Source organism: Emydura macquarii, unplaced genomic scaffold (assembly GCF_026122565.2).
Source record: "Emydura macquarii macquarii isolate MOO-44397 ecotype Brisbane River unplaced genomic scaffold, CSIRO-AGI_Emac_v2 contig_2473, whole genome shotgun sequence".
Taxonomy (NCBI): Eukaryota; Metazoa; Chordata; order Testudines; family Chelidae; genus Emydura; species Emydura macquarii.
The window spans coordinates 12,986,583-13,010,333 of record NW_027132610.1 but is presented as its reverse complement, the minus strand read 5'-3'; the positions used below and the strand labels follow the sequence as shown (position 1 = coordinate 13,010,333).

General features: G+C 38.6%; 1 protein-coding gene across 9 annotated transcripts in view; it reads right to left on the bottom strand.

The window, feature by feature from the left end:
- NBEA (neurobeachin) overlaps window positions 1-23,751 on the bottom strand; it is a 748,678-nt gene that overhangs the window by 614,704 nt on the left and 110,223 nt on the right. For all 9 annotated transcript variants that reach the window (XM_067562991.1, XM_067562985.1, XM_067562986.1 and 6 more), the window contains exons 2-4: window positions 17,443-17,674; window positions 9,206-9,306; window positions 8,884-8,979 (exon numbers count right to left, since the gene is read on the bottom strand). In XM_067562991.1, the coding sequence (XP_067419092.1) occupies window positions 8,884-8,979; window positions 9,206-9,306; window positions 17,443-17,674 (429 nt within the window). The remainder of the gene's footprint in view (window positions 1-8,883; window positions 8,980-9,205; window positions 9,307-17,442; window positions 17,675-23,751) is intronic.

Below are 23,751 nucleotides of genomic sequence, written 5' to 3'. Positions count from 1 at the left end.
TCTCTCCACTCTAAAGCAGTCCAAACTTGGCATGTTTTTACAAGGGACAGAAGAATGCGTGAAAAGGGAATGAATATGTATTACAGAACAAACTAGAATAACTAGGATTCCCTAAACAGGGAAAGATTAATATATTTCAATAATTTAACAGAGAAAGCTAGTATTTGTGGTATCTGGATTAGGGAGAATAGAAAAGGGTAGTAACTTGGTGGATTGCTTAAAACTACAATGGGTTAGTCATACACAACACTCCTCGTGGGAAAGATTTAGAACAACTTCTAGAACTCAGACTTTGTTTGTATGTAATAAACTCTCTGGGGGAATTGTTATTCGCCTATTTTGAGGGGATGGAGGAGGAAAATTTGATACAATGAACAATAAGGGATAACGAGTAAAGTGTTGTAATCAGACATAGCATGGTGTGAAACTGTATTGAGTTACTGAAGAAAGGGCGTGTTTATTCTTGTGTATCCAGAAAGGCACAAATATAAACAAATACAGAATAATGCCTGTTATTTACATAGCACTTAATAGCATGCTATGTGTATGCATCTCAAATGTTCTATTGTTGAAAATTCAAAAATTCATAGAAATGTAGGGCTGAAGAGACCTCAAGACCAGCCCCCTGCACTGAGGCATGACCAAATGTACCTAGACCATCCCTGACAGGTGTTTGTCTAACCTGTTCTAACTCATCTCAAAGAACCTCAAAATACAGGTAAGTAAACTCTTCTTCTTTGAGTGATTGGTCCCTATTGAATTCCACTGTGGATGACTGACAAACATATCTAAATAGAAGTAGGGTGCAAGGATGTAGACAATAGGGCTGAGTGGAGTACTGCCATCCCAAAGGAGGCATCAACAGCAGAGTCCTGCACCAGGAGCATAATGTCTTGCAAATGTGTGAATGGAGCGCCACATGGCTGTTTTATAGATGTCCAGGAGGGGTACCTCCTGAAGATACATGATAGGTGGTGTTTGTGCTCTGATGGAATGAGCTCCCATTGGGGGAGGCAGGATGGGGAGAAGGTTCAAAAGCCGATACAGTAGAATGCAGTCAGAGATCCATTTGGAGATTCTCTGGGTGGAAATGGCATGGCCTCTGACTCTTTCTGCTATAGTGATGTACAGCCTCGGGAATTTCCTGATCAGTCATATTCCCCGTAGATAGAAAGCCAAGGCCCGCTGAACATCAAGGGAGTGGGGTCTTCACTTTTTTGCAGAAGTGTGCGGTTTTGGAAAAAACACAGGTCAGTGAATCAGTTGGTTAAGATGAAATTTCAAAACTACTTTAGGGGTGTAGACAAAGAAACCTTATCCTTAAGGAAGATGAAATGATGATGGCAGATCCTCCACACACTAAGTTTGCCAACCCTTCTCGCTGAGGTGATGACCACAAGAAAAGTAACCTTCATAGACAGGAGGGACATTAAGCAAGTAGCTAAAAGCTCAAAGGGGGGATCTTGTGAGTACCGAGAAAATAAGGTTCTGGTCCCACTGAGTGTAAGCTTCTGAATGGGTGGGAAGCTTCTTACTAGGCCTTTCCAGAATCTATTGTCAATGAACATATGAAGACCAAGTAGCCCTGAGAAGGTGGATGGTATGTTCTGATAACCACCAAATGGACTTGCAAGGAGCTGATGGACAAACGTGATATTTTCAAAGATAGGATAGGGTCCAAGATGAGTGGAATACCCATAGTCTCTGGGAGAACCCCTTTTTGTTGGGCCCAAGAACAGAAGCACTTCCATTTAACTAGGTAACATTTTCTAGTAGAATTCTTTCTACTATTGGAGAGAAAGTTTCATGTGGCTGTTGAGCATCAACATTCTAAGGATGATGTCCATCCAAACACCAAGCCCTGAGGTTGAGTGGACATGGATTGGGGTGCCAGATCTTGCCATTCCATCCCACTGACCATTCCCAGCCTCTGGCAAAACAGCAATACCTGCCTATCCAGGCTAATAGCTATTGATGGACCTATCATCCATGAACGTATCTAGTTCTTTTTTTAACCCTGTTATAGTCTTGGTCTTTACAATATCCTCTGGCAAGGCGTTCCACACATTGACTATGTGTTGCGTGAAAAAGTACTTCCTTTTGTTTGTTTTAAACCTGCTGCCTACCAATTTCATTTGTCAACCCCTCGTCATGATTTTATACACCTTTATGATATCCCAAAGAACTTGGGGAGCATTAGGAAGATGACTGGTGGTCAGAATGACATGCGTAAGAAGTTGGGAAACCAGAACTGTCTGGGCCAGAAGGGAGCTATCGGAATGATTCATTCTCTCCTGTCAGATTTCATGTAAAAAACTCATGGCAGGAGCAGTAGCGGAGGAAAAAATAGTTGAACTGGTCCAACCAAGTAAGAAGCAGAGGATCGCCCTAGGAATAGTGACCTAGAGCTTCTTTGAGCAATACGTGATGCATTTCCTGTTTGCTTGAGAGATAAACAGATCCCTGGTTGGGGTTCCCCATAGAATGAAAATATTGTGCAGTATTGAGACGTGGACGCCCAATAATGGTTGACTATGAAATGTTTGCTGAGGGACTCTCTGCAAGGACATTTTGTTTTGCCAGCTGGTAGGCTGCTGTTCCAGAGACTGACTTCTTCCGCACACATGGAGATGGCTATCGTTCTCTCTTGCTTGTTTATGTAGATGTAATTGTCTGACATAAGGATATGGTGAGTGTGGATGAATAAAAGAAAGGACTCATGTGCCTTCCATACAGCTCATAACTCCAGGATATCGATGCACATCCTGGCCTCATCCAGGTACCTAGTGCTGTGTGTTGTTCATGGGGTTTCCCCAACTAACAGGGATGCATTTGTAATAATGGTACTGTCCAGAAAGTAAGGGAGAAAGGGGACACCCATGCACACCTGATGAGGATTTATTCAACATAGTAGGGGTGTGATGGGGTGGCCTTCGTGCTCCCATGGGCCGAGAGCTTTTCCAGTGTGGTGGGCACAAAATGACCGCCCAGGGCTCCCACCAGTCTTAAGATGGCGGCCGTCTCGCTTCTGCCCAGTCTTCCTTCAGACCTTCGCAGGCCGAGCAGTGCCCTCAGGACCTTAGGTTCTAAGGTTGGGGTAGGGGGTGTCCGAGCCCACCCTCTTCTTCGGACACCAGTCCAGAGACCCTGGCTGACAGCAGTGGCTAGCTGCTGCTATAAGGCACTGTGCAAGTCTTTTCTCTGGGCTGCTTCCCTACCCTGGTCTTCGTTGGGGCTAAGTAGCCACTCCACCGGGCAAGCCTCTACTTTCCTCTGGCTCCTGCCACTCTCAGTTCTCCTTCTCCCGCTCTCCAAAGCCTCCAAAGCTCCAGACCTCCAAACTCTCCAAGAGCACCCTGCCTGGCTGGCAGGGAGCTCATATCTGCTCCCAGGCCGTGCTTAATGGGTGTCAGCTGACTCTGGCCTCAGCTGGCCCTAATTGGTCCCAGCTGACTCTGGCCTCAGCTGGCCCTAATCAGCCTGGAGGAAGCCTTGGGCAGCTGCTAGGGGAACAGGGCCCTGGTCATTCTTCAGCTAACATAGCGCCCTTCTACCACCCTCCAGTAGCCCCTGTCACAAGGGGAAACAGTACCTTGGCTGGAACTGTTTCCATGAGGTTCACGGAATGGTGGTTTGGAGGTTATACTAACTGCAGCCAAGCTTGAAGGGAATAAAGGTGGAGTCTTGTAAAAGGGGTGGCATAGGTGCATGAGGCCATCTGATCTAGGAAAGACAAACATGTCTTGACTGGTACTCAAGGGTCACTTGTGATGTATTGCTTGTGACGTGAGCTATGATATTGTTCATGGTCTTGGTCTTGTCTCTGAGCAAGTATGCTCTTATAACGATAAACTTTAAAGGATGCCCTGATGGAGTCCAGAGATTGTGTGGGGCTGAGAACAGATTTTTCTACATTTACACTGACTCCCAGTGAAAACAGGAGGTGTAGTATCATGGAAGTTGACGCAAAGGCCTCCCAACAGGACTTGGCAACAAGGAGCACAGTTAGACATAGGGGAAGACAATGAGACCACGACGTCTGATGTGGGCTGCTACAACTGAGAACTTCTTGGTAATGACTGTGGGGGTGGTCACTATTCTGTCCTGAAAATGATCAGAGCCTACCATGAATCTGAGAAAGCATCTATGGGCAGGATGAATGTCTACATGAAAGAAGGCATCGTTCATATCAAGAGCCATGAACCTCATGACCTTTTTAAAAGGAAAATATCGCTGCCAACATGACCATGTGAAATCTGAGTTTGCTAATGAAATGGTTGAGATTGTGGAGTTTGAGGCCTTATCTCCAACCACCCTTCTTTTTGGGTATCAGGAAGTAGGTTGAGTAAAACCCTCTCCCTTGTTATTGCAGAGGGACGTTTTCTATCACTCCTCACTGCAGCAAGGAGTTCACCTCTTGTTTGAGAATACTCTCATGAGAGTGGTCCCCAAAGAGAGGGTTCTTGGAGGAGATAGGGATGCAAACTATTGTATAGCCAGAGTCGATGTTCAGCACCTACTTATCTGTTGTTACCGCACTCCAGTCATTGAAAAGAGTGCTAGATGATCCCCAAATGGTGTGAGAGGGTCAGGAGGCGTTCAGCTTAGCATATCACGGCTCAAGCTCCTGTCAAAAATAATGCTGAGACAGACGCCAACCCTGCTGCAGAGCGTGTAGGGAAGCAAGACTTTTGAACCCTGTCTCTTAAATGGTGGTTCCTAAGCTTCTGATGGAAGAGCTGTTGAGCTATAACTCTAGATTTCACTGATGGGCAGTGAAAACTTCCTTTTGGGGAAGATGTATATATCCCCAGCAAGCAATCCTGGAATCCTTCAGAGTATGGAGGGACTCATCCATTTTCTGGTTGAAGAGGTGCAATTAATTGAAGGAGAGGTCCTTAATGGCATTCTCAACCTGCCTAGGAAACCCTGATGTATGGAGATATGACTCCATGCACATGACAGTGACAATAGCCATAGCTCTAGAGACGGTATCAGTGGCAACAATTGCAGATTGGATGGTGGCCCAAGCTATCAGTTTGCCCTAAGCAATCAGAGCTTGAAAATGAGCTCTGTCCTGTTGCAGAAGGCTGTCCGTAAAAGCCGCAAACTTGGCATAGTTCATGAAATCATATTTAGCCAGACCTTTCTTCCCAGCAGATCCAGGCGTTTGCCCTCTTTGTCACCAGGAGTAGACTGGGGATGTTGCTGTCTAGCCCTTTCAGAAGCAGCATGGACCACTAACGAATTGGGAGCAGGGTGAGAAAACAAAAATTCTGCACCCTTGGCCAGCACCTAATAATGCTTCTCTGCCCCTCTGGGGGAGGAGCTCAATTGGCAGGGGCGTGCCAAAAGGTCTTAGCTGGCTTCATTAATGGAGAGAGTTATTCTGTTGGTTTTGGAAGAACGTAGGATGTCTAGGAGTCTGTGCCGAGAAACGTGCATCTCCTCAAGAGAAACCTGAAGCTCTCCAGCAACTGTGGAGAAGGTTCTGGAACTTCCTAAAGTCATTGTGGCGGGGGAAAAGGAGATGTGGAAGTCACCATTTAATCTAAGGATGATGATGGCAGTCTTGCTGGTTCTGGGGGAACCGCCAGATCTGGAGCATAATGTTCCTCTTTCTCTGTCAGACCCGGGGACAGACTTGAGCATCTACTTAGAAAGGAGGCAAGGAGTGACTGGATCGACTCAGCAGGGGGTACTGGTTCCAAGGACCCACTATAGCCAGTAAGAGAGGTCGACAGGTGGTTACAAGGCTCCCTATGGCATGGGGTACCAGCAGCTCTGAGTTAGAGGAGGCAGAGATTGGTCCCAAACCTGTATGGGTCTTCTGGGTGGTGAAGGATACATAGGGTAAGGGAACAGCAGTTCCTCAGATGGCTCACAATCACCCAATAAGGAGAAAGCGGATTCTGGTTCCAGGTGGTATTGTCAGTGCTGTTGCAGGAGAGGTGTATTCCGTGTACGGGAGGGGTGATAATTTCCTTCAAGCAATCAGTTCTCTTGGTGGTGATATGTCCCTGGAAACAGAAGAGCCTGATGAAAGAGAGGATTCCAGACCCAGAAGAGTGAGAATATCCTGTGGGGCAGCAACAGATTCCAATCTCTCTGATGTGAGCAGAGTTCTGCTTATCTGGGCCACCGGAACCAGCAAGGAAGGTGGTATCTGAAATTGGTGGTGATCTGACTTCATCCGTGTTGCATTCCAGGGTTTGGGAGGAGCCAGGGATGATGGTACCAACAGAACATGATCCAGCACCGATGAAGTCCAATGCTTATGGGCTTTCTTGTCATGTCTCTGGGACTTAGTATATTGTAAGTCCTCATGGGCTGAGCTCGAAGGCTTGCTTACAACCCGAGTCTGACTTCTTGGAAATGGACTTTGAGGAAGACAATCTCATGCTTCTGACAATGCTTCCTGCCATTGAGTCTGTGGGTAGATTCTCCAGCACCCAGAGCTGGACTTCATAGTAGGAGACACACTCTTTGCTAAATCAGGCCTATGTACAGGAAGGGGTTCCCTGGCCCGGGTTCGATTTGGATCTCATTGTTCCGCAGCCATACCCAAGAAGGTACCTCATGGAGAAGGCAATGAGCAGATGCTGCCTGCCGCCATGATGTGAGCTTCCAAAGGCAGAACAGGTAGCTCTGGTGGTCATCGTTGACTAAGAAGGATAGCAGGCCAGAAATAGAGAATCTGAAGCTCAAAGTTTTGAGCATAGTTCAGTACCTGAACAAAGTACAAGGGTTTTCACCCGGGAGACTAATCTAATTCGAAAAGCTAAAAACTATTACGACTCTTTACAAACTACATGATTATTTTGTAGGATAAATATGAATCTGCAGACGCTAAAGGTTCTGACCCGGACCATGTGGGAGTGAGAAGGAGCTGGAGAGGCGGTCAGCCTGGCTCGCTCTATCTCCTCAGTCAAAGGCAGGTGAGCCAGGGCATACGAGCAGACCAAAAGACGCTACTTTCAAATTCTCCATCTCAGGGCACATGGAGTGCATGCAAAACCGCACAGTGGAATACAATAGGGCTCATCACTTGAAGAAGAACTAGCCTTTTTCCATTGAATTATTTCCATCAGAAATAAAGAAAATTATTAGCACCAAAAGAATATATCCCACAACATTTAAAGGTTCTGGACATGAATAATTTTTGTGCATCTAATTTTGGAATCTGTGTCATACACCGTGTCCCACTTTTGAGTTTTGGCAAGATGAGAGTTAAGGCTATGTGTTTTACATTTATATAACAAGACAGGTGTCTGCCCTGAAGAGTTTATAGCTTGAATGAGCAGGCCTCCAAATACTCCCATGCATTGTGCTTACTCTCTTAATTAGCCCCATAGACTTGTACATAATATTAAGAGCTTACAGGATTTGTCCCTAAATAAGACAATATGATTAAGTTTAAGATTCTGTCACAGGTATTTTTAATATAAGTAAGGGACTGGTTACAGGCAATAAAAAAAAATTCACGGAAGCCAAAATTACTAAAAATACCTGGGGGGGAGGGGGAGGGTTGGGGAGGGAGTGGAGACAGAGCACTGCCAGGGCTTATGGCTGCTCCAGCCCCTCCACTGCTCCTGCAGCAGGGGCTGACTGCTGCTGTTCCAGCCCCAGAGGGGCTGTTTCAACCCCGGCGGCTGCTCCAGTGGGCTGGGGATCACTGCTCCAACAGGCTCAGGGCTGGCTGCGGGTCAGCTGTTCCAGGAGCTGCTGCTCTGGTGGCCCCAGAGCTGACCACTCTGCTGCTCTGGGGCTGGCCATTACTCCGGCAGCCCCAGAGCTGGCCATTGTTCTGGCAGCCCCGGGGACCACAGCGCCAGAGAGAATGAGTAATACATGATGGTGTGGAGCAGGATAAAGTGTTTATCATTAGGGATTTGGGTTTGGCATTACTCTCAAATAAAGCCACAAATGAGTTATGCTGGTCATATCAAATAAGATGGACCAAACCCTTATGCTCCATACCTTAGCATACTTTAATTTTTCTGTATTATATATACATACCATACAAATGTTAAGAGTTTATACTGGTACTGTTTTTAATATTCTTCTGTCTATAAATATATGTACCTTAGTTACCATGAGAGCAACTTACAGATCTCAGAGAGCTATAAAACCTTTATAAATGATCTAAAACTGCTTTTCTTGAATAAAAGTACCACTTTTTAACGTCAAAAGTGAGCAGTCTGTTTCAGCTGGTTACTGTTAATCATCTCTTTCCACTAACATACAGCTTACAATTTTAGCGATGATGATGCATATGAAAGTCCACCTCGACCCTATCCAGAACTGAAAATTGCTTGTCCTAGGACTCAGGCAGATGTATTTTGGTGAGTGCAGGGAAGGGAGAATACACTATTTAAGGAAAAAATTGAACATTTGTCTGGCAAGTTGCTTTTAAAAACATTAGAGGTAGATAATCAGTGGACAGTGTTCAGGTGAGGCAGTTAAAGGCACATGATAAAATTTAGAACTGAGCTATCATCATTATAAATGTGCATGCATGCATACACACACCCCCTTCTAAAATTATATAGTATCAGCTTCTTGTTTTAATTGTCTATTATTATAAAGCTTTCTATTGAAAAAAGTTGCCTCATTATACTGTCTCCTCTCCCAATCTATCTCATGCAAAAAAATCTTTTACTTTTGACATTAAGTACCTTGGTATGGTGTCATGTCAGTATTATACCAGTTCTGCCAACCTTCCCTGAACATCCAATGCCTGGGTCTAGTCTAAAAAAATTATACTGGGTAATGTTTTCCTCATTTCTTTATTAAGAAGGATCTCCAAACCCGATAGAGTAATGCATGCAAGAAGCAATTTTATTGTTCCCAGAAATAGAAGCATTTTGGTTAAAAACTTACTGCAGCACTACAGCCTGGGAAGTTGAAAAAGGTATCAGGACCATGTCTCTGTGGCATCTGATTAAGGACTGACAATAGTTTAACTGCATGTCTTGGCTGTTAAAACAACAAAATTGTAGAAATGTCAATGCAATCACTTTATGATATTCTATAGGCTACATTAGCCACTGGACAGTTTTCAAACAAAACAGTAAATTAATTTTTTTTTAAACAGTCATTCAATTAACAAAAAAAATCAACTTCATATGCCTCTAGAGACAATTTATGTTAACATCAGGCACTAATGCACTGACACTTAATACTTTATCTGGCCACAGCTTACCCAGATTCCATTTTCACCTCGAAGCATGCTGAACAAAAGCTTCAACTCCTTGACAGTGATGCTGTAGCTGGCAAGAACCCCCAACATATCAACTAGAAGATCTTCAAAGGAAAATAAAGTTATTCTGAACTCTGAATTACACTGTCAAAAAAAATTATTTGCAAGTACAAAGCTGAAGATGTCTACTTCATTAAAAGTAAACTTTAATCACAAATATTAAAATCAAACCATTTCCTTAAATATTGTATAACAAAATATGAAATCAAGAATGTCCATCTTTTCCATAAAAATCATTTAAGCTTAAAATACAGATACAATTAGATACCGATTTTTGGAATTTCCAGTTAACAACAAAACAGTAAATAAGTACACAAAAACAATTTATGTTTGCAGTTTTACCACAATGGGCTAAGAACCTATTGCTGAATATTTATCAACTTTGTATTGTTCATTTTATGATGCTCCTCATTGGTCTTGTAATACGTTTCTAGTATGTGTAAGTTAAGGTATATATATAATCAACATTCTTTGAACCATTTGCTATGTCATCTTGCAATTTTATTTCTCTGCATTGCTCTTCAATTTGGTGCTCAGGTATGAAAAATTTAGATTTGACCAGAATGCAATGCCAAACAATGAAAAAAAAAAAAAAGAGGTTCTGCTAAAGTCCCTCTCTACAAGTGATGAAAATTGCTACAAAATATTTAACAGATGTCATTTCTTCTCTCACAGCATTTCAAAAACCAAGAAACATATAAAGATAATGGGAAGAAAAAAATTAAACTTTTCAGAGAAAGTAGCATTCTAGATTAATAAATAGATTTTAGATTTTTTTTTTAAATAAATGAAACATTTATGCTCATTTTAAGGATTTGGATAGGTTGGGAGACCATGGATCTTTCCATGCTCTCTTTGCTTTCTCTCAAAGCCAAATACTTTGAAGAGTTGCTACTAGTATCCTCAGAGGACATCACAGCAGGCGGAAGGAGAGTATAAACTGTGGCCTTCAGAGAGAACATACAAAAGGCTGTTTCAGTTTTCAACTTCCAATATACAGAGGATTCAGACCAAACAGATTAAGGCAAATTGGAGCCCATAACCACCAACATTCTGGACATGCTTCTAGAGCTTCAGGGTAACTCACCAGCCAGACATCTCTTCTTCACAACACTCTTTGTTCTACCATAACTCAAATTATTCCTCTTCCTCCTCATCGCCAAAGAACACTTCTCTCCTACTCTGTTTCCATGGCTGGTTTGGGGTCAGAAAGCAGCCTGGGACATAGATTATCCACTGCTAAGGAAGTTCACCATATTTCTCTTCAATTTACCAGAACATTTTGCATTACAGCTGGAGCCTGGATAATATAGCACCAATTATAGCTAAAAAATGCCTAAACATTTTCCCTAACTGGCCTTTTTCAGTTGCTCGTAACTATCAAACTTTCACCTTCTGGGTTGAAATTTTTTCAAGTCTTGTATCCATGAATTATTTTTTCTGAAAATATTTTTTAGTCATTTGGTAGTTTGAAGGCAGTGGGGAAAAACAACTTCTCTTTTGTTAAAAAATAAAGTTTTGTATGTGTTTAAAACTGCTTTTACACATTAGCAGGAAGGGATATAAACTTAAAATTAGTCATGGAAATAGTCCTTGGGTAAAATGTGTGATTTCACTAGTCTAGTGAATATTTATTTTGATTTGTCTGAGTTACATATTGTACTTCAAAAATATGAGTTTTTTTAAATGATCTCCTAATGTTCTAACAGCACTGAATGTGTGCACACAAGTATTGTACAGTACCTTTTTAAAAAGCCTTATCTTATTTGATGCACTAATGTATACTGAATGATGCACGACACTGAAGGAAAGTCCTTAGAAAGTTTTCAGGTGACAGTTATTGGTTTGTATCCTAACTACAGGATATCACACTGTTTTTTCTACAGAACCACTCCCTCCTCCTGCACGCTGGATGAAAGGTACAAGGGTGCATAGTAATTATGAATAGGGTCCTCTGGATTCATGCATCTTTTTAATTAATTCCATTTGCAATTCCCACAACATGTACCATGAATAAATCCACTGAAACCAATGGATTTACTCTGAAATTTGTACCACTGAGAGAGCAGATTGTAGCTTCAATGAGCAAGTTGGAGCAAGCAATGAATGAGGCCTCATTTAGTGCACAGGTTTGCATGCTGGGCGTTCATGAAGCACAAGTTCACTTATTGAAGATAAAAAAAGAAAATCCATGTAGACACTAATGGCCACTTTCACCATAGTGTCTGAGCACCTCCCAAGAATTTAAATAAAATAATAATAATAATAATAATCTCTTATTTCCCTGCCTGTAGAAAAAATAACTTGAATAATTATTATTGGTATTGATACACGTTCCAGTTACAGGGAGTTAGATGTGTAATAAAATTGTACTTAATATTTTAATAAGAAAAAGAAGGATTCCCTTAAAATGCAAACTCTGGGACCAAACTGTGTGTATGTATGTAGTGTGGGATTTTTTTAAGTTTGAATAAAAACACTTGAGCCAAGTTTGAGTAAAAGGGGAATGGGGAAACAATTTTGCTACTATAAAAATAACTTTTTTGAACAGCTCTAGATCAGCAGCAGTTTGAGCAGAAATGTGAAGTTTGCCACTGAGTGTGTCCCTGGCTAAAATATGTATTTTGATGGTCCAGTGAAGACCTGTTTTAATTTAGTAGTCATAAGGATTATTAAAAATATACTTTGCACATGTTCAGTAATTGTAATGATAAAGAATTTAAAAAATTGCCTCTGTGGTGTTGGAACTGTGGTAACGTATGCATTAAAGATTAATGAAATTTTGAGCATTCTTCTGTTCTCTACCAAATACTTCCATATGACAATTTCTTTCTCCATTTAAAGGAAAAAAACCCTTAACACATTAAAATAAAAAAACTTAGAAGAAGGTTAAGGAAGGTTGCAAAGTGGAGTACTCAAAAGACAGGGCCAAAATTGACATGCAATCTCAACTCTTCCCCTTTCTGCATGTTCAGTGTGTTATAGTACTTAATTACTAGATCACATACTGTTGTTTCTTTAGGACTTCTGCCTCATTTGGGATACAGGCAGGATAGCATGCAGTGAATGAGGCAGAACATTCATAGGAGATGGACTTGGAATATTGAACTCACCCTCATAAGACAAAAGAAAGACCACAAATATCACTTTCAAACTAATGCAGAACTTATTTCTTTGACTTTGTTTTCCCTCAATAAGCTCTTAACAAGCAGACGCCACTCACCTACCCTTGCAGGATACATTTAAAAAAAAAAAAAACCTCTCAATTATTCAAAGTATTTTTCCTACAGGCAGGGAAATGAAAGATTATTATTTCTTTATTTAAATACTTGGGAGGCACTCAGACACTGTGGTGAAAGTGGCTGTAAGTGCCTACATGGATTTTTTTTTTAATCTTTATCTTCAGTGTTCAATGAGTGAACTTGTGCTTCATGAACTGCCCAGCATGCAACCTGTGCACTAAATGAGGCCTCATTCATCGCTTGCTCCAACTTGCTCATTGAGGCTGCAATCTGCTCTCTCAGTGGTAAAACTGCCATTAATGTACACCTGTCACACATTGTACTTAATATTTTAATAAGCAAAAGAAGAATACCCTTAAAATGCAAACTCTGAGGCCATTTTTATTATTGGTATTGATACATGCTCCAGTTACAAGAAGTTAGATTAAATTAGATTAATTTCTTCTTTTGAGATGAATGAAGTTTAAACTAATTTTTTTTCCTGCTTGTTTTTGATTAATAAATTCTTGTACTTACATATCAAGTCTTGTCTGAAAAGATTTAATCCATACTTGGTATATATACACCATATTAACCCAATCACTAGCAATGGCAGTGCTAAAGAACATGCCTATTTTGAGGTTTTCTTCATTTTTTGTGATACTAAGTCATAATAAAACCACCACGCAGATTTAACATGTATCTATAGTCTCATTTTGTAAATAAGACTAAAAATAAAATTATGAGTGGAGGAGAGAAACCTTTTATCTTTATTTTAATGCATTTCAAAAAATTAATGTAACAGCTTTTACTTGCAGTAACTGCCATCTCATGTACACCTGTCACAAATTGTACTTAATATTTTATATTTACTCTATAAACACAATTGAAAACTTGAAAGAGCTCTAATTCAGCTTGTAAGTAGAAGCTTAAACTTTAAAATAGCCCAGTTGTCTCTGAAGTAACACTGAGCATAGCATCTGGACAAGAGGGATACCATGGCATTTCCCTTCATAGTTCATCCGCATGGGAGGCTTTGGCAACACAACTTCAAAAGGAAGTTCTTTACCAGCTGTCTGTGAAGTTTAACTTCCACTTGATAAAGCAATCAGATTCTAAAGCTTGGCCAGGGATTGGGAAAGATCCAAAGATTTCTACTGTTTTCATATGGATGTATTTCCAGCCAGGATAAATGCCTGTTAGCGGCCCAGCTGCCTCTATAGCATTATTGGTTGAAGCAGCTTTAAAATTTAATATTTGCTTAAAAATAGGAATTGTTTTAGTACTCAAAATTCGGTCCAAGCAACTTTCGAGCTGCATAACCATCTGCAGCACAATTGAACTCCTGGAGGGACACTGGGTCTCAACGGAGGAAAGGCAATTGTAAATTGTACTTTGCATGACCAGTTATGTTAGCAAACACCAAAACGGATTTTGTTGAAGTTATTACTTATATGCTATCCATAGAAACTTTTGGGTCAGAACATTTGCTTCATTAGTTCTTACCCAAAATTTTATGGACTCAGTTTTCAAAGTTCTCTGCAGGAAAATACTTTATAGCTGGTAAGGTGATCTGCCAATCATCTATCTGGTCATTATAGTAATCTTTTGCCCTCAACCACTCATAAAATGGCTCAACATCCTTTCTTGTAGTAAAATCCTCAGATTATCATGGTATTCAGATGACTTGTGACAGACAAAGCTTCTGGGAAGGAGGCAAATACCAGTGGCAGTCATCTCACTCTTGAATGCAATTGACTGCAGAAAAATGTGTTCCTACGCAGAAGCTGTCATGAAGATTAAGCTTTTATTTCCTCTGCCACAGCATCTGCAAAATCTCAACACAGGAAATGCTTCAAGTAGATGGCAGCCGCATGTATCTGAATTGCCTTCACTCAAATGCAATAAATTTTTTCTCACTATAACATTTTTATCTAATTTGTATAATGAACATGTGGACTTGGACTTACGGTAGAGTGCTGTCTGAACATAACCCCATGTAGACAATCTTTTCTACTTGATTTACACCTAACTTTGATCACAATATTTCAGGAAGTACTGAGAGAGAACCATAGTTGATGACTTGAAAGAAGGATATATATACTTCACAGATGATACAAGCCAGCTGGGAAATATTAGGCCCACCATTGACAGATTGTGACTATTTTTGGAAGAGAGTGGTATCAAACTCTTAAAACTGAGCAATGGTTTGGTCCTTGTTCAAAATATCCTCACTGAATGTTAGGAAATAGACAATACTATACCACCAAATTTTTCACCTCACCATTTTGGGAAAGTTGATAGGAATGGGTGTAGCAAAGCAGCTCTGGCACCATTTGGAGTCATTCTATCAACCTTGATCCCTGTAAATCAGATTAGCTTTGAGCCTGAGTAAAACATAGGGCATTGATTATTGTCAGACAATAGCCTCTTGATGATTATCAGCTCTTAGGTACCCACGTTCATTCATTTTTGATTTATCAGTAGCGAATGCCATCATTGACCATGAGTGGTAGAGATATGTCTGCAGAAGTTGGAAAGGTAGAAGCAAAGCAATTAACTCTAGTGTCTCTGTTCCTTTCTTTCTTTCAGAGATCCCATAGGTGACTCATCCACCCATATGGGACTCTCTCGAAGGGCCCTGCAGAGTTCTATTTTGAACAGGAATTGAACAGCACACATCCAGAGGTATTACTAGTGATTAACATACATTCTGAGCTGCAGTGTCCTCAAGAGTTCTGATACTAAGTTTTGTCTTTTTAAATCAGATCTGGAGAGTAGTTTCTACTCTTCCATTTTCATAGAAGCAGACATGAAAGCAAACTTGCCTAAGTTCTCTCTTAAAAACCTTCTCTGAAGTGATGCTGATAGGCAGGAAAAAGCATTCTTAGAAAAATTAATGTAGTAGGTATCCACTCCCTTAACTGAGGTGGTATGCCAGTCTTATCAATATTTGAAATCTCATGGGTCTGATTCCCAGCTGTTTCTGGATCTCAAATATTACACCGTCTCCTGCCATCTTCAGTTATTTAGGCAGTTTCTACCCTCTCTCTATGATGTTGGCTTCGTCATAGTTATTTGTGCCTCACCAGAGTTATCCTTGAGACTATTTGGAAAGTGGGGAACTCAATGGCTTGTTTGCTTTTCTTAGTGGAGCAGGATTTTGTGAGCACATTACACTTACTGCACTCATTTCTTATATGTTTCAGGGTAGAAATTAAAATGTTAGTTTTCACTGAATAATGTCCTTTACAGGTGGAAATTCACTGCCCCTTTCCTTGTGTACCATTTTAATGCTTTGAAAGGTTGGTCACAGAGCATATTTAATGGTGCATCTTTGGCTGCATGACTTTATTGATCTGCCACTGCTTGAGTTTGTAGTTCTTCACACCACAGTACAAGAATTATCTACTGGCTTAAGCATTTATTTAAGGGTCACAAGAGCATATCAGTGATGTTAGCAATGGTTACCTATTACTGCTACTTAGTAGCAGTATGATTTGATGTATAGTCTTGAATTATGGGCAGTAAATTCACTCAGACTGAAAAGAACAAATTTACTATCTAAAACATTTTGAAACATACTTTTAAGGACCCAAAATGTGCTAAGCACCTCCCAAAGGCACCTCCTCTGAACAGTTTAAATGTGGCCATTTATGAAGATTTAGTATTACATACAATTTTATATTTACTTAACCCAACAAGATGTAGAAGCCTCAGTAAAAACACATTTTCACTTATGGACTCACATCTAAAGTTAGATTAAAAATTCTCCCCCCCCCCAAAAGAGGTACCATATTTTTACTTCTTCTGTAAAGCAGTTAGCACATGTTTAGGCACTATAAAATAAAATAGCCACCTATATATCCTTTAACTTAGGGTTCCTATTTGTAAAACAGCTACAATTTATGGAAAGAAAAACGCTTCAACCCTTCAAAAAATTCACTTATTTTTAGGTCAAGTATATTACACTCAATCACAGAAATAAAATACATAAGACCAAAACATGTTACTGAACCCTCAACTGAAGACAATGAGATGGCCTTCTAATTTTTTCCCTACATCTCCCCAACAACTATAATGAGTGAAAAATTAGTTCTGTAAATCCTACTGATCATATTCTAAAAGTGGAAGCTTAGCCTACCCTTCTAACCAAAGCATCTAAGATTACTTTCAACTAAGAAAATAGAATAATCTCCAGATACTGCGGGTATGAATAAATTGAAAGTCTTAGACATGCAACATGTTCTGTAATCCCAGATTCTCAGGAGTTCTCATCAGTGTGCAAATAAAGTATGCTATATTTTAGTAGAAGGAAACATAGGGAATATTAAAAAACAAAGACAAGTTTAAAAACTGATAACACAGCTGACATGAAAATTCAAGAGAGGCTTTAAAGAACACAGATGTTTTAAACAGGCAAGCAAAAACTGAAGTACAGAAACTAAAATAAAAATGCTTAATACTGTCCAAAAATACAATATTCTATATATATGAACACTTCTCATGTTCTCTTGGTTTATCATCACACACGAATATTGTACTATTAACTATTTAAATGGGCCATAATGGTCTGATTCTTCATGTATGTAATAATTCATAGCAATCAATATTGTTTTTAGAAACTGAGAATAAGTCTTGACATTAAATAAGTGTGTCTGAGATGCTCTTATAAGATATGGTGAAAGTTGTTTTATTTTATCACTAAGATGAGATTATCACCTTCTCTTTTTAAAAGAATTGTGCATGCTAACTAAACTATTTCAACATTAGTTCTAAAACAGAATATTTTACAATTTTTGCCCATTGCATTTAGATAAAAGTTGATTTAGTACCGTTGACTCAGTATTAATACTAATTAAATAATTTACTGCTTTTGAAATGTAAAAAATTACTATGCGTGCAATGCCTGAGTGTCCAAGAACATTGAAGTTATATTTATCAGTTAGTAAATCATACCTGCAATCATGTCATCCACAGTACTCATCTTCAGCAGTACCTGTTCAATTAAGCCAACTTCTGTGCTGGTCTGTAAATTACGGACACTTTTACGTAGGATGGCTGTGAACATACTCCAAATTTCTGCTTGGCATGTTACATCACAGTGCTCTAAAAGCTCCGACATACACGTTATGCTCTCTGCATCCTGGATTATAAAATTCATCTCCAGATCAAATTCTCCACCAACCAGCTAAAAAAGAAAAAACAAAAGTTAGTATATGAGATATGTAATTTCACTATTATTGAGGAATAGAGCAAGGTATCTGAACTCCTGGGCTGGCTCCTTTTCAGTTCCTTATTTCAGCCAATAAGGAGTACTTTTTGAGCGTTAAGGAGGACAATCCAAATAAATTTGGTATCAAAACTCACATCTCAATTGCAACAGATCAGGATAATAATGAAGATGGCAAAAACCAGCCTGCAAAAGCACAGTGGCCACTAAGATCATATAAGAAATTACCTTAATTTTTCCCTCAGTATTAGATAGCACACTTTCAGAAATCAAAACCTCTCTGCAGTCCTCCTTAGGCCAATTAATTCAAAAGGCAGACTGACTCCAATGAACAGAAGTGCAGGAGTAGCAGCATTTGAATTGGATCAGAAATCAAAATATCTTTTCAATTCTCTTTAGACCAACTCACTCAAAGGGCAGGCTGATTCCAACAAACAAGTGCACAAGTAGCAGTATTAGAATTGGCTCAAAACAACAGCACACACTTCTCTGCTCTTCTTGGAAAAGAAATTTGCTTACTCAAAGGATAAAACTGGTGATATGTCAGCTCAATGGATTACTTCTCAGACTGCCTGAAGTAGAAAACTCCAGTCCAATGAGCTTTGTCAGATGACAAAATTACTTGATGTGTAGGTTAAACTGAATAACCTATCAGGTCAGAAACAGTCAAACCTATCAGGCCCCAAAAATAGCCAAAATAAACTGCATTCACCTCCAACCTACAAATATCTGCCTATGTAACTGAAGAGAGGCAATCCATGAAAGAAAACTTACTCAAATGAGGCACACTTGTCATTTCTGTAGAATCTTTTTTCTCTTTTATAGGGGCAGAAAACTTCATTCAATCCAGGAACAAAACTACTCAGAGATCAGAATATTAGACATATTACCTTATATCCAGTAATGCTAAAGATCTTTGAAAATACAAATATTTCCTTTTAAAGACTCAATACAGTTTAATTTGCTAATGAAGAAAAAAATCTTAAGGCACAATGGTTTTTTGTTAATGAAAGCATTCTAATTAAGAGGGCAATGCTATATATAAAACGAAATATATTTAAATAATTAATTATGTGATCTGTGCTTGCTTTCAGTGATTACATGTTAACAGGAAAAATCTTCTGGAATAATTTTATGACAACCTAACTTTTCATAGTTTGATTGAGAACAGTCTACACTTTCCACAGTCTACTCACTATATAATAATTAAAGTGGCCAGTATGAAATAATATGTAAACTTTTTCACATAGGTAGAAAGGCTGTATATTTCAGTATTGTTTTCTTTACTATTGGTCCCAACATCCCCAGTTATTAATCCGCAGACCTGACTAGTACTGCTGAAAGGGATCAAATAAGGTTTCCACTTTAACTGACCTTACTGGATTCATCTCAACTTACTGATTAAGCACTAACAACCAATTTAAAATGTTCAAATGATATAGTTCAAAATTTACTAAATGAAATCAATTGACTACCAATTTGGACTCCAGAGATATCCAAGTTAAATTCAAATCAATCAGTCATTCCAAATACTAGTATTTGAATTTTATGTTTATTATGAGATTTAAATTAATATAAAAAAACTTAATTACTTACTATTTAAGCAATCATTTATAAGGTGATCATATTTTTCAAAGAAAAAATTGGAGCATTTTTCTGGAGACTTTTTTTTAGAGTCATGAAACTGTCATGTGAAAAACTAAAGTGCAATTTTCAAAAACTGTGGGTTTGTGTTGCTATTTCTGACTTAGTAGTAACAGCTGCCTATTCTGTGTGGAGTATTTTTCCCAGTAAATCAGTGTTGTATCTCAGAGTAACTTAAAATAATTAGTAAGTATCATTAACATTCTGTTTGAAGAATAGCTTTGATACTGTTTACACTCATTCAAATTTCTTCAGCATGCCAAACAGTACAGAAGAACCTCAGAGTTAGGAACACATTGGGAATGGAGGTTGTTCATAACTCTGAAACGTTCGTAACTGAACAAAACCTTATGGCTGTTCTTTCAAAAGTTTACAACTGAACATTGACTTAATACAGCTTTGAAACTTTGCTATGCAGAAGAAAAGCTGTTTTCCTTTTTTTTTTTTTTTTCCTTTTTTTTTTTGTAGTTAGCAATTCACAATGGTTAAAGTGGACTGCAACAGAAGGGGAAATCATCACTGCACTAGTCATGGAGGAAGGAGAGCTGAGAGGAGCGGGAAATATTGCTTACAGAAGCAAAGAAGGAGAAGGAGCTCTTTTGCTTTGTTTTCAGCAAACATTGCTCCCTCATAATTTTAACTAGTAGCAACAGATCTTGAACATTTTCTACTTATAAAAAACCAAAATGATTGCTGTTCATGCAATATCTTAGAAACAAGGATTTAGTAAATGTGCTTCATTTTAAAGTACTGACAAGGCAGGTAATGCAAACCCTTCTATTGGGCTAAAAATAATTTGGACTATGCAGTACAATTATTCAAGCAAGATATTCCCTTTAGCTGATGTACAGATTACACCTGAAAGAAAGACCTTTGGGGACCGATGACTGTAGATGTATTTATTTGTGTAAAAGGCATCCAATTGTTTAACTTGCTTGCTTTTTCCTCAAACATCAATGTTGATACAAATATTTTTCTATTTTCCCAAAGGGAATAATAGTTTAGTATTCCCACAATGACTTTAAGAACCATTACAGTTTATCATTTTAACCTGGTGTATAAATATACCCTATTTGGCTATGAAAAAGATTCATACACATTATAAATTGGCATACAACTTTTTACTGAAAAAGATGCACATGTTTTTTATAGCAATTTGATAGATGATAGATGATAGATAGATAGATAGATAGGAGTTGGTTCAATAGGTTCAACCTGTTGGTTCAACCTGAGTCACTAAGTAACAGTAACCACAACAGGGTGGATAAAAATCCATGATGAAAGAACAGTAATTTTAGAAATCTTTATTTAAATTTGATTTTCTAAATTCAAATTAAATACATTTTTCTGTTTTCAAAACCTATTTAAAATTATATTAGAAATGTATGTTAGGATACATAATTACTTAAATGTGCATAGATACAGCATATCCTCCTGGTTAGCAAAAAGAAGAACCAAATTTAGTGTGAAAGCTATATTTAGTTGCAAATCAACAAGTTTAACTGCTACCAACCAATGAGAATCAACCTCTCTCTAGGAAAATAAAGTATACATGCAAAATAAGATTAAAATAGTTAATTTAAACCATATTTCTCTCCTTGGTGATTTAAATCATGATTCAAATCTGTGATTTAAATCAATCCACCCCAGTCAACAATACAATTAAGTTCCACACCCTTGCTGGAGAAAAGATGATAAAAAAAATCTAGGAATGACACTACAAATTTAGAAAGAGAATTAAAAAAAAAAAAAAAAAAAGGGGGGGGGGGGGAAGTAGTCAGTCAAAAAAGCCCTAAAGTCAAATGAAAAAAATAAATCCTGAGATTTGGCATCAATGTTAGTTAAGGGGAGAAAAAGGTCTCAAGAGATATACATACCTCTCAGGAAAAAAATGTGGGAACACAAAAAGTAAGCTAGTATAGCTAAAAATGGTAAGGTTCAAAAGGTAATTGTAACCAGAGAGACATCCTTCAGAATATGGAAATTCAACCCTAATGAAGCCAATAAAAAGGGTACCAAAAGGTATTGCGTAAGGAGGAAGAGTTAAGATTGGATATTTATGGAGAGAATAAGACCATCCAGAGTTGCAGTGGTAAATAACAAAACCTTAGTTTTGGAAGACTATAAACCCTGCACTAAGGGACATAAGACAACCTATGGGTGTTAGAAAGAAACTTTAAGTGCAAGATGGTATCACTGCCTACTGAAGAGTTTCTTGCATGTTCCTCTGAAGCACCTGGTATTGGCCATTTCGGCACAGGATACTAGATTAGATTAACAAAATAAGTAACAGTTAATTTGCCTTGAAATAACTGTGTATTTTTGTTTCCAAATATTAATTTTATATTTACTCCAGGTTTATATAAAAAAAAGGATTTATATATAAAAATGTTTTTATGAAACCAAATATCCTATTTACCTTCTCTCCCAGTCAACGAAACCTCCATTAACCTCAATAAAAAAAGTCAGAAATAAATAAATCCATCAATCAAACTCACAAAATAATTCTCATTTTTAACACACTCCAGAAGAGCATTTCTGCAATAAACCAAATTTCAGCTAGCTTTGAGTACATCCAAAAAGGCTGGGCACAAACCCTTACAGCAGGTCAAATGGTACTACTATAAATCACTCCTGTTTTTATATCATATATGTAATAAATTCATCCGCTTAAGCTTACAATTTTACTTTTGATTGAATATTCAATATCCAATTTAAGCCAGTACTTTAGCTTCTATTAACAAGTCTTTTGAATTCTATCAAGGTCATGTATCAAGATAGTCCCTTATCTTGCTCTGTAAAATAGTAATGAATGAGGAAGCAAACTAATTCCCAGACTGTGGTTTTGAGTCGGATGGATATCTTTAAGACCACAAAATTCAGAACTGTTCGGCTACACTAATCACCCAATGTTATTTATTATTTCTGAAGAACTGACAAATGTATTCAGTGATGTACAAGCCATAGGGTGAGATCTGTCTATGCCTCTAAGAGAGAGCACAGAACTGACAGTGCAGGGGAGAGGAACATCCCTCTCCATCTTAGGCTGCTCTGAGGGCTTTAAGGCCCCCAATGTAATTTAGAAAGCCCTTGGGGCTTGTCTAACTTACAGTAACCTCCCCAGACTGTCATAGAGGCAGCTATACTGCCAAGAAACTCCAAATCTGTGAATGCTGTAGCCCTTCTCCAAAATTCTCCGCCGCCCCCCCCCCCCCAATTCCCTAACACTATGGCTTCTGAAGGGGTCCTTAGAAGATAGCCTTTGGATGCCTTCCTCAGTTCCTCCACCAGGTAATTCTCTCCAGAAAGAACTGGGGGCTTTAAAACCCTTTATGCCAGGGGTCTTTTCCTCAGCAAAATGGGACTAGAGTCTATGTACAGAAATTACTATATGTAAACAAATATTCTTTTGTTATGAGATTACAAGTTTGGTTGATCAAGGTAATAATAGTGTTCAGACATTATACTTAGACTTCCTAAAGGCATTTGACTTGGCACCACATGACACTTTGATTAAGAAACTAGAATGATACATAATGAACATGGCATACATTAGATAGATTAAAAATTAACTAGCAGGTCTCAACATTTAATTGTAAATAGTGACTCATACAGGGATTAGTTTTTGACCATATTCTACTTAACATTTATATCAATTATCTAGAAGAAAATCTTTACTGACAAAATTTGCAGATGACACATTCTTGGCATCAGAGTGACAGACAGTGACAATCCTGGAAGATTTGAGTAGGTGGCAAATGAAGGGTATGTGCTGCGGTAAGGTGCTGTGTGTGTTTGGAGTTAATGTGTGTGCTGGATGTGTCTGTCGGTAGTTTTGAAGGACTGTTGCAATTGGGCCAAATAATCCACCATCTATGCACTTTCCCTCATACAATCAATTAAATTTTTGCATGCAAATTAATTGCAGAATAAGGGTAGTCATTTATTAAATTACGTCTAATATCACAATGGTCTAGGACTTTTGACATGACAGAGATTACTATAGCTGTACACTGCAGAGATATAAATCTTGTAAAACCAAAATGGCTGAGAACTTAAAAATGGTATGGCAATTGACAATGAAACCCAGTGATGATTCAACTTGAATAAAAAGCACTCAATCACATCTGTAGCTGTTTCCATTGCTTGACGTTGACAGACATTTGTGGCCTCAGTGACACACTGACTGACATTTCTGAACTCCTATTATATATTATCTTATTACATGTACTGTAGAATTAATTGTTGGATATTCCCAGATACATTAATTGAATTAAGTTGTGCCTTAATTAAACCACATTTATGGTCTTTATAGCCTTTCTTCCAGTGTGGTCAGAACAATGCCTAACCAAGTGACCCTGTTCTTGAAAGACAAGGCGGATGAGGTAATA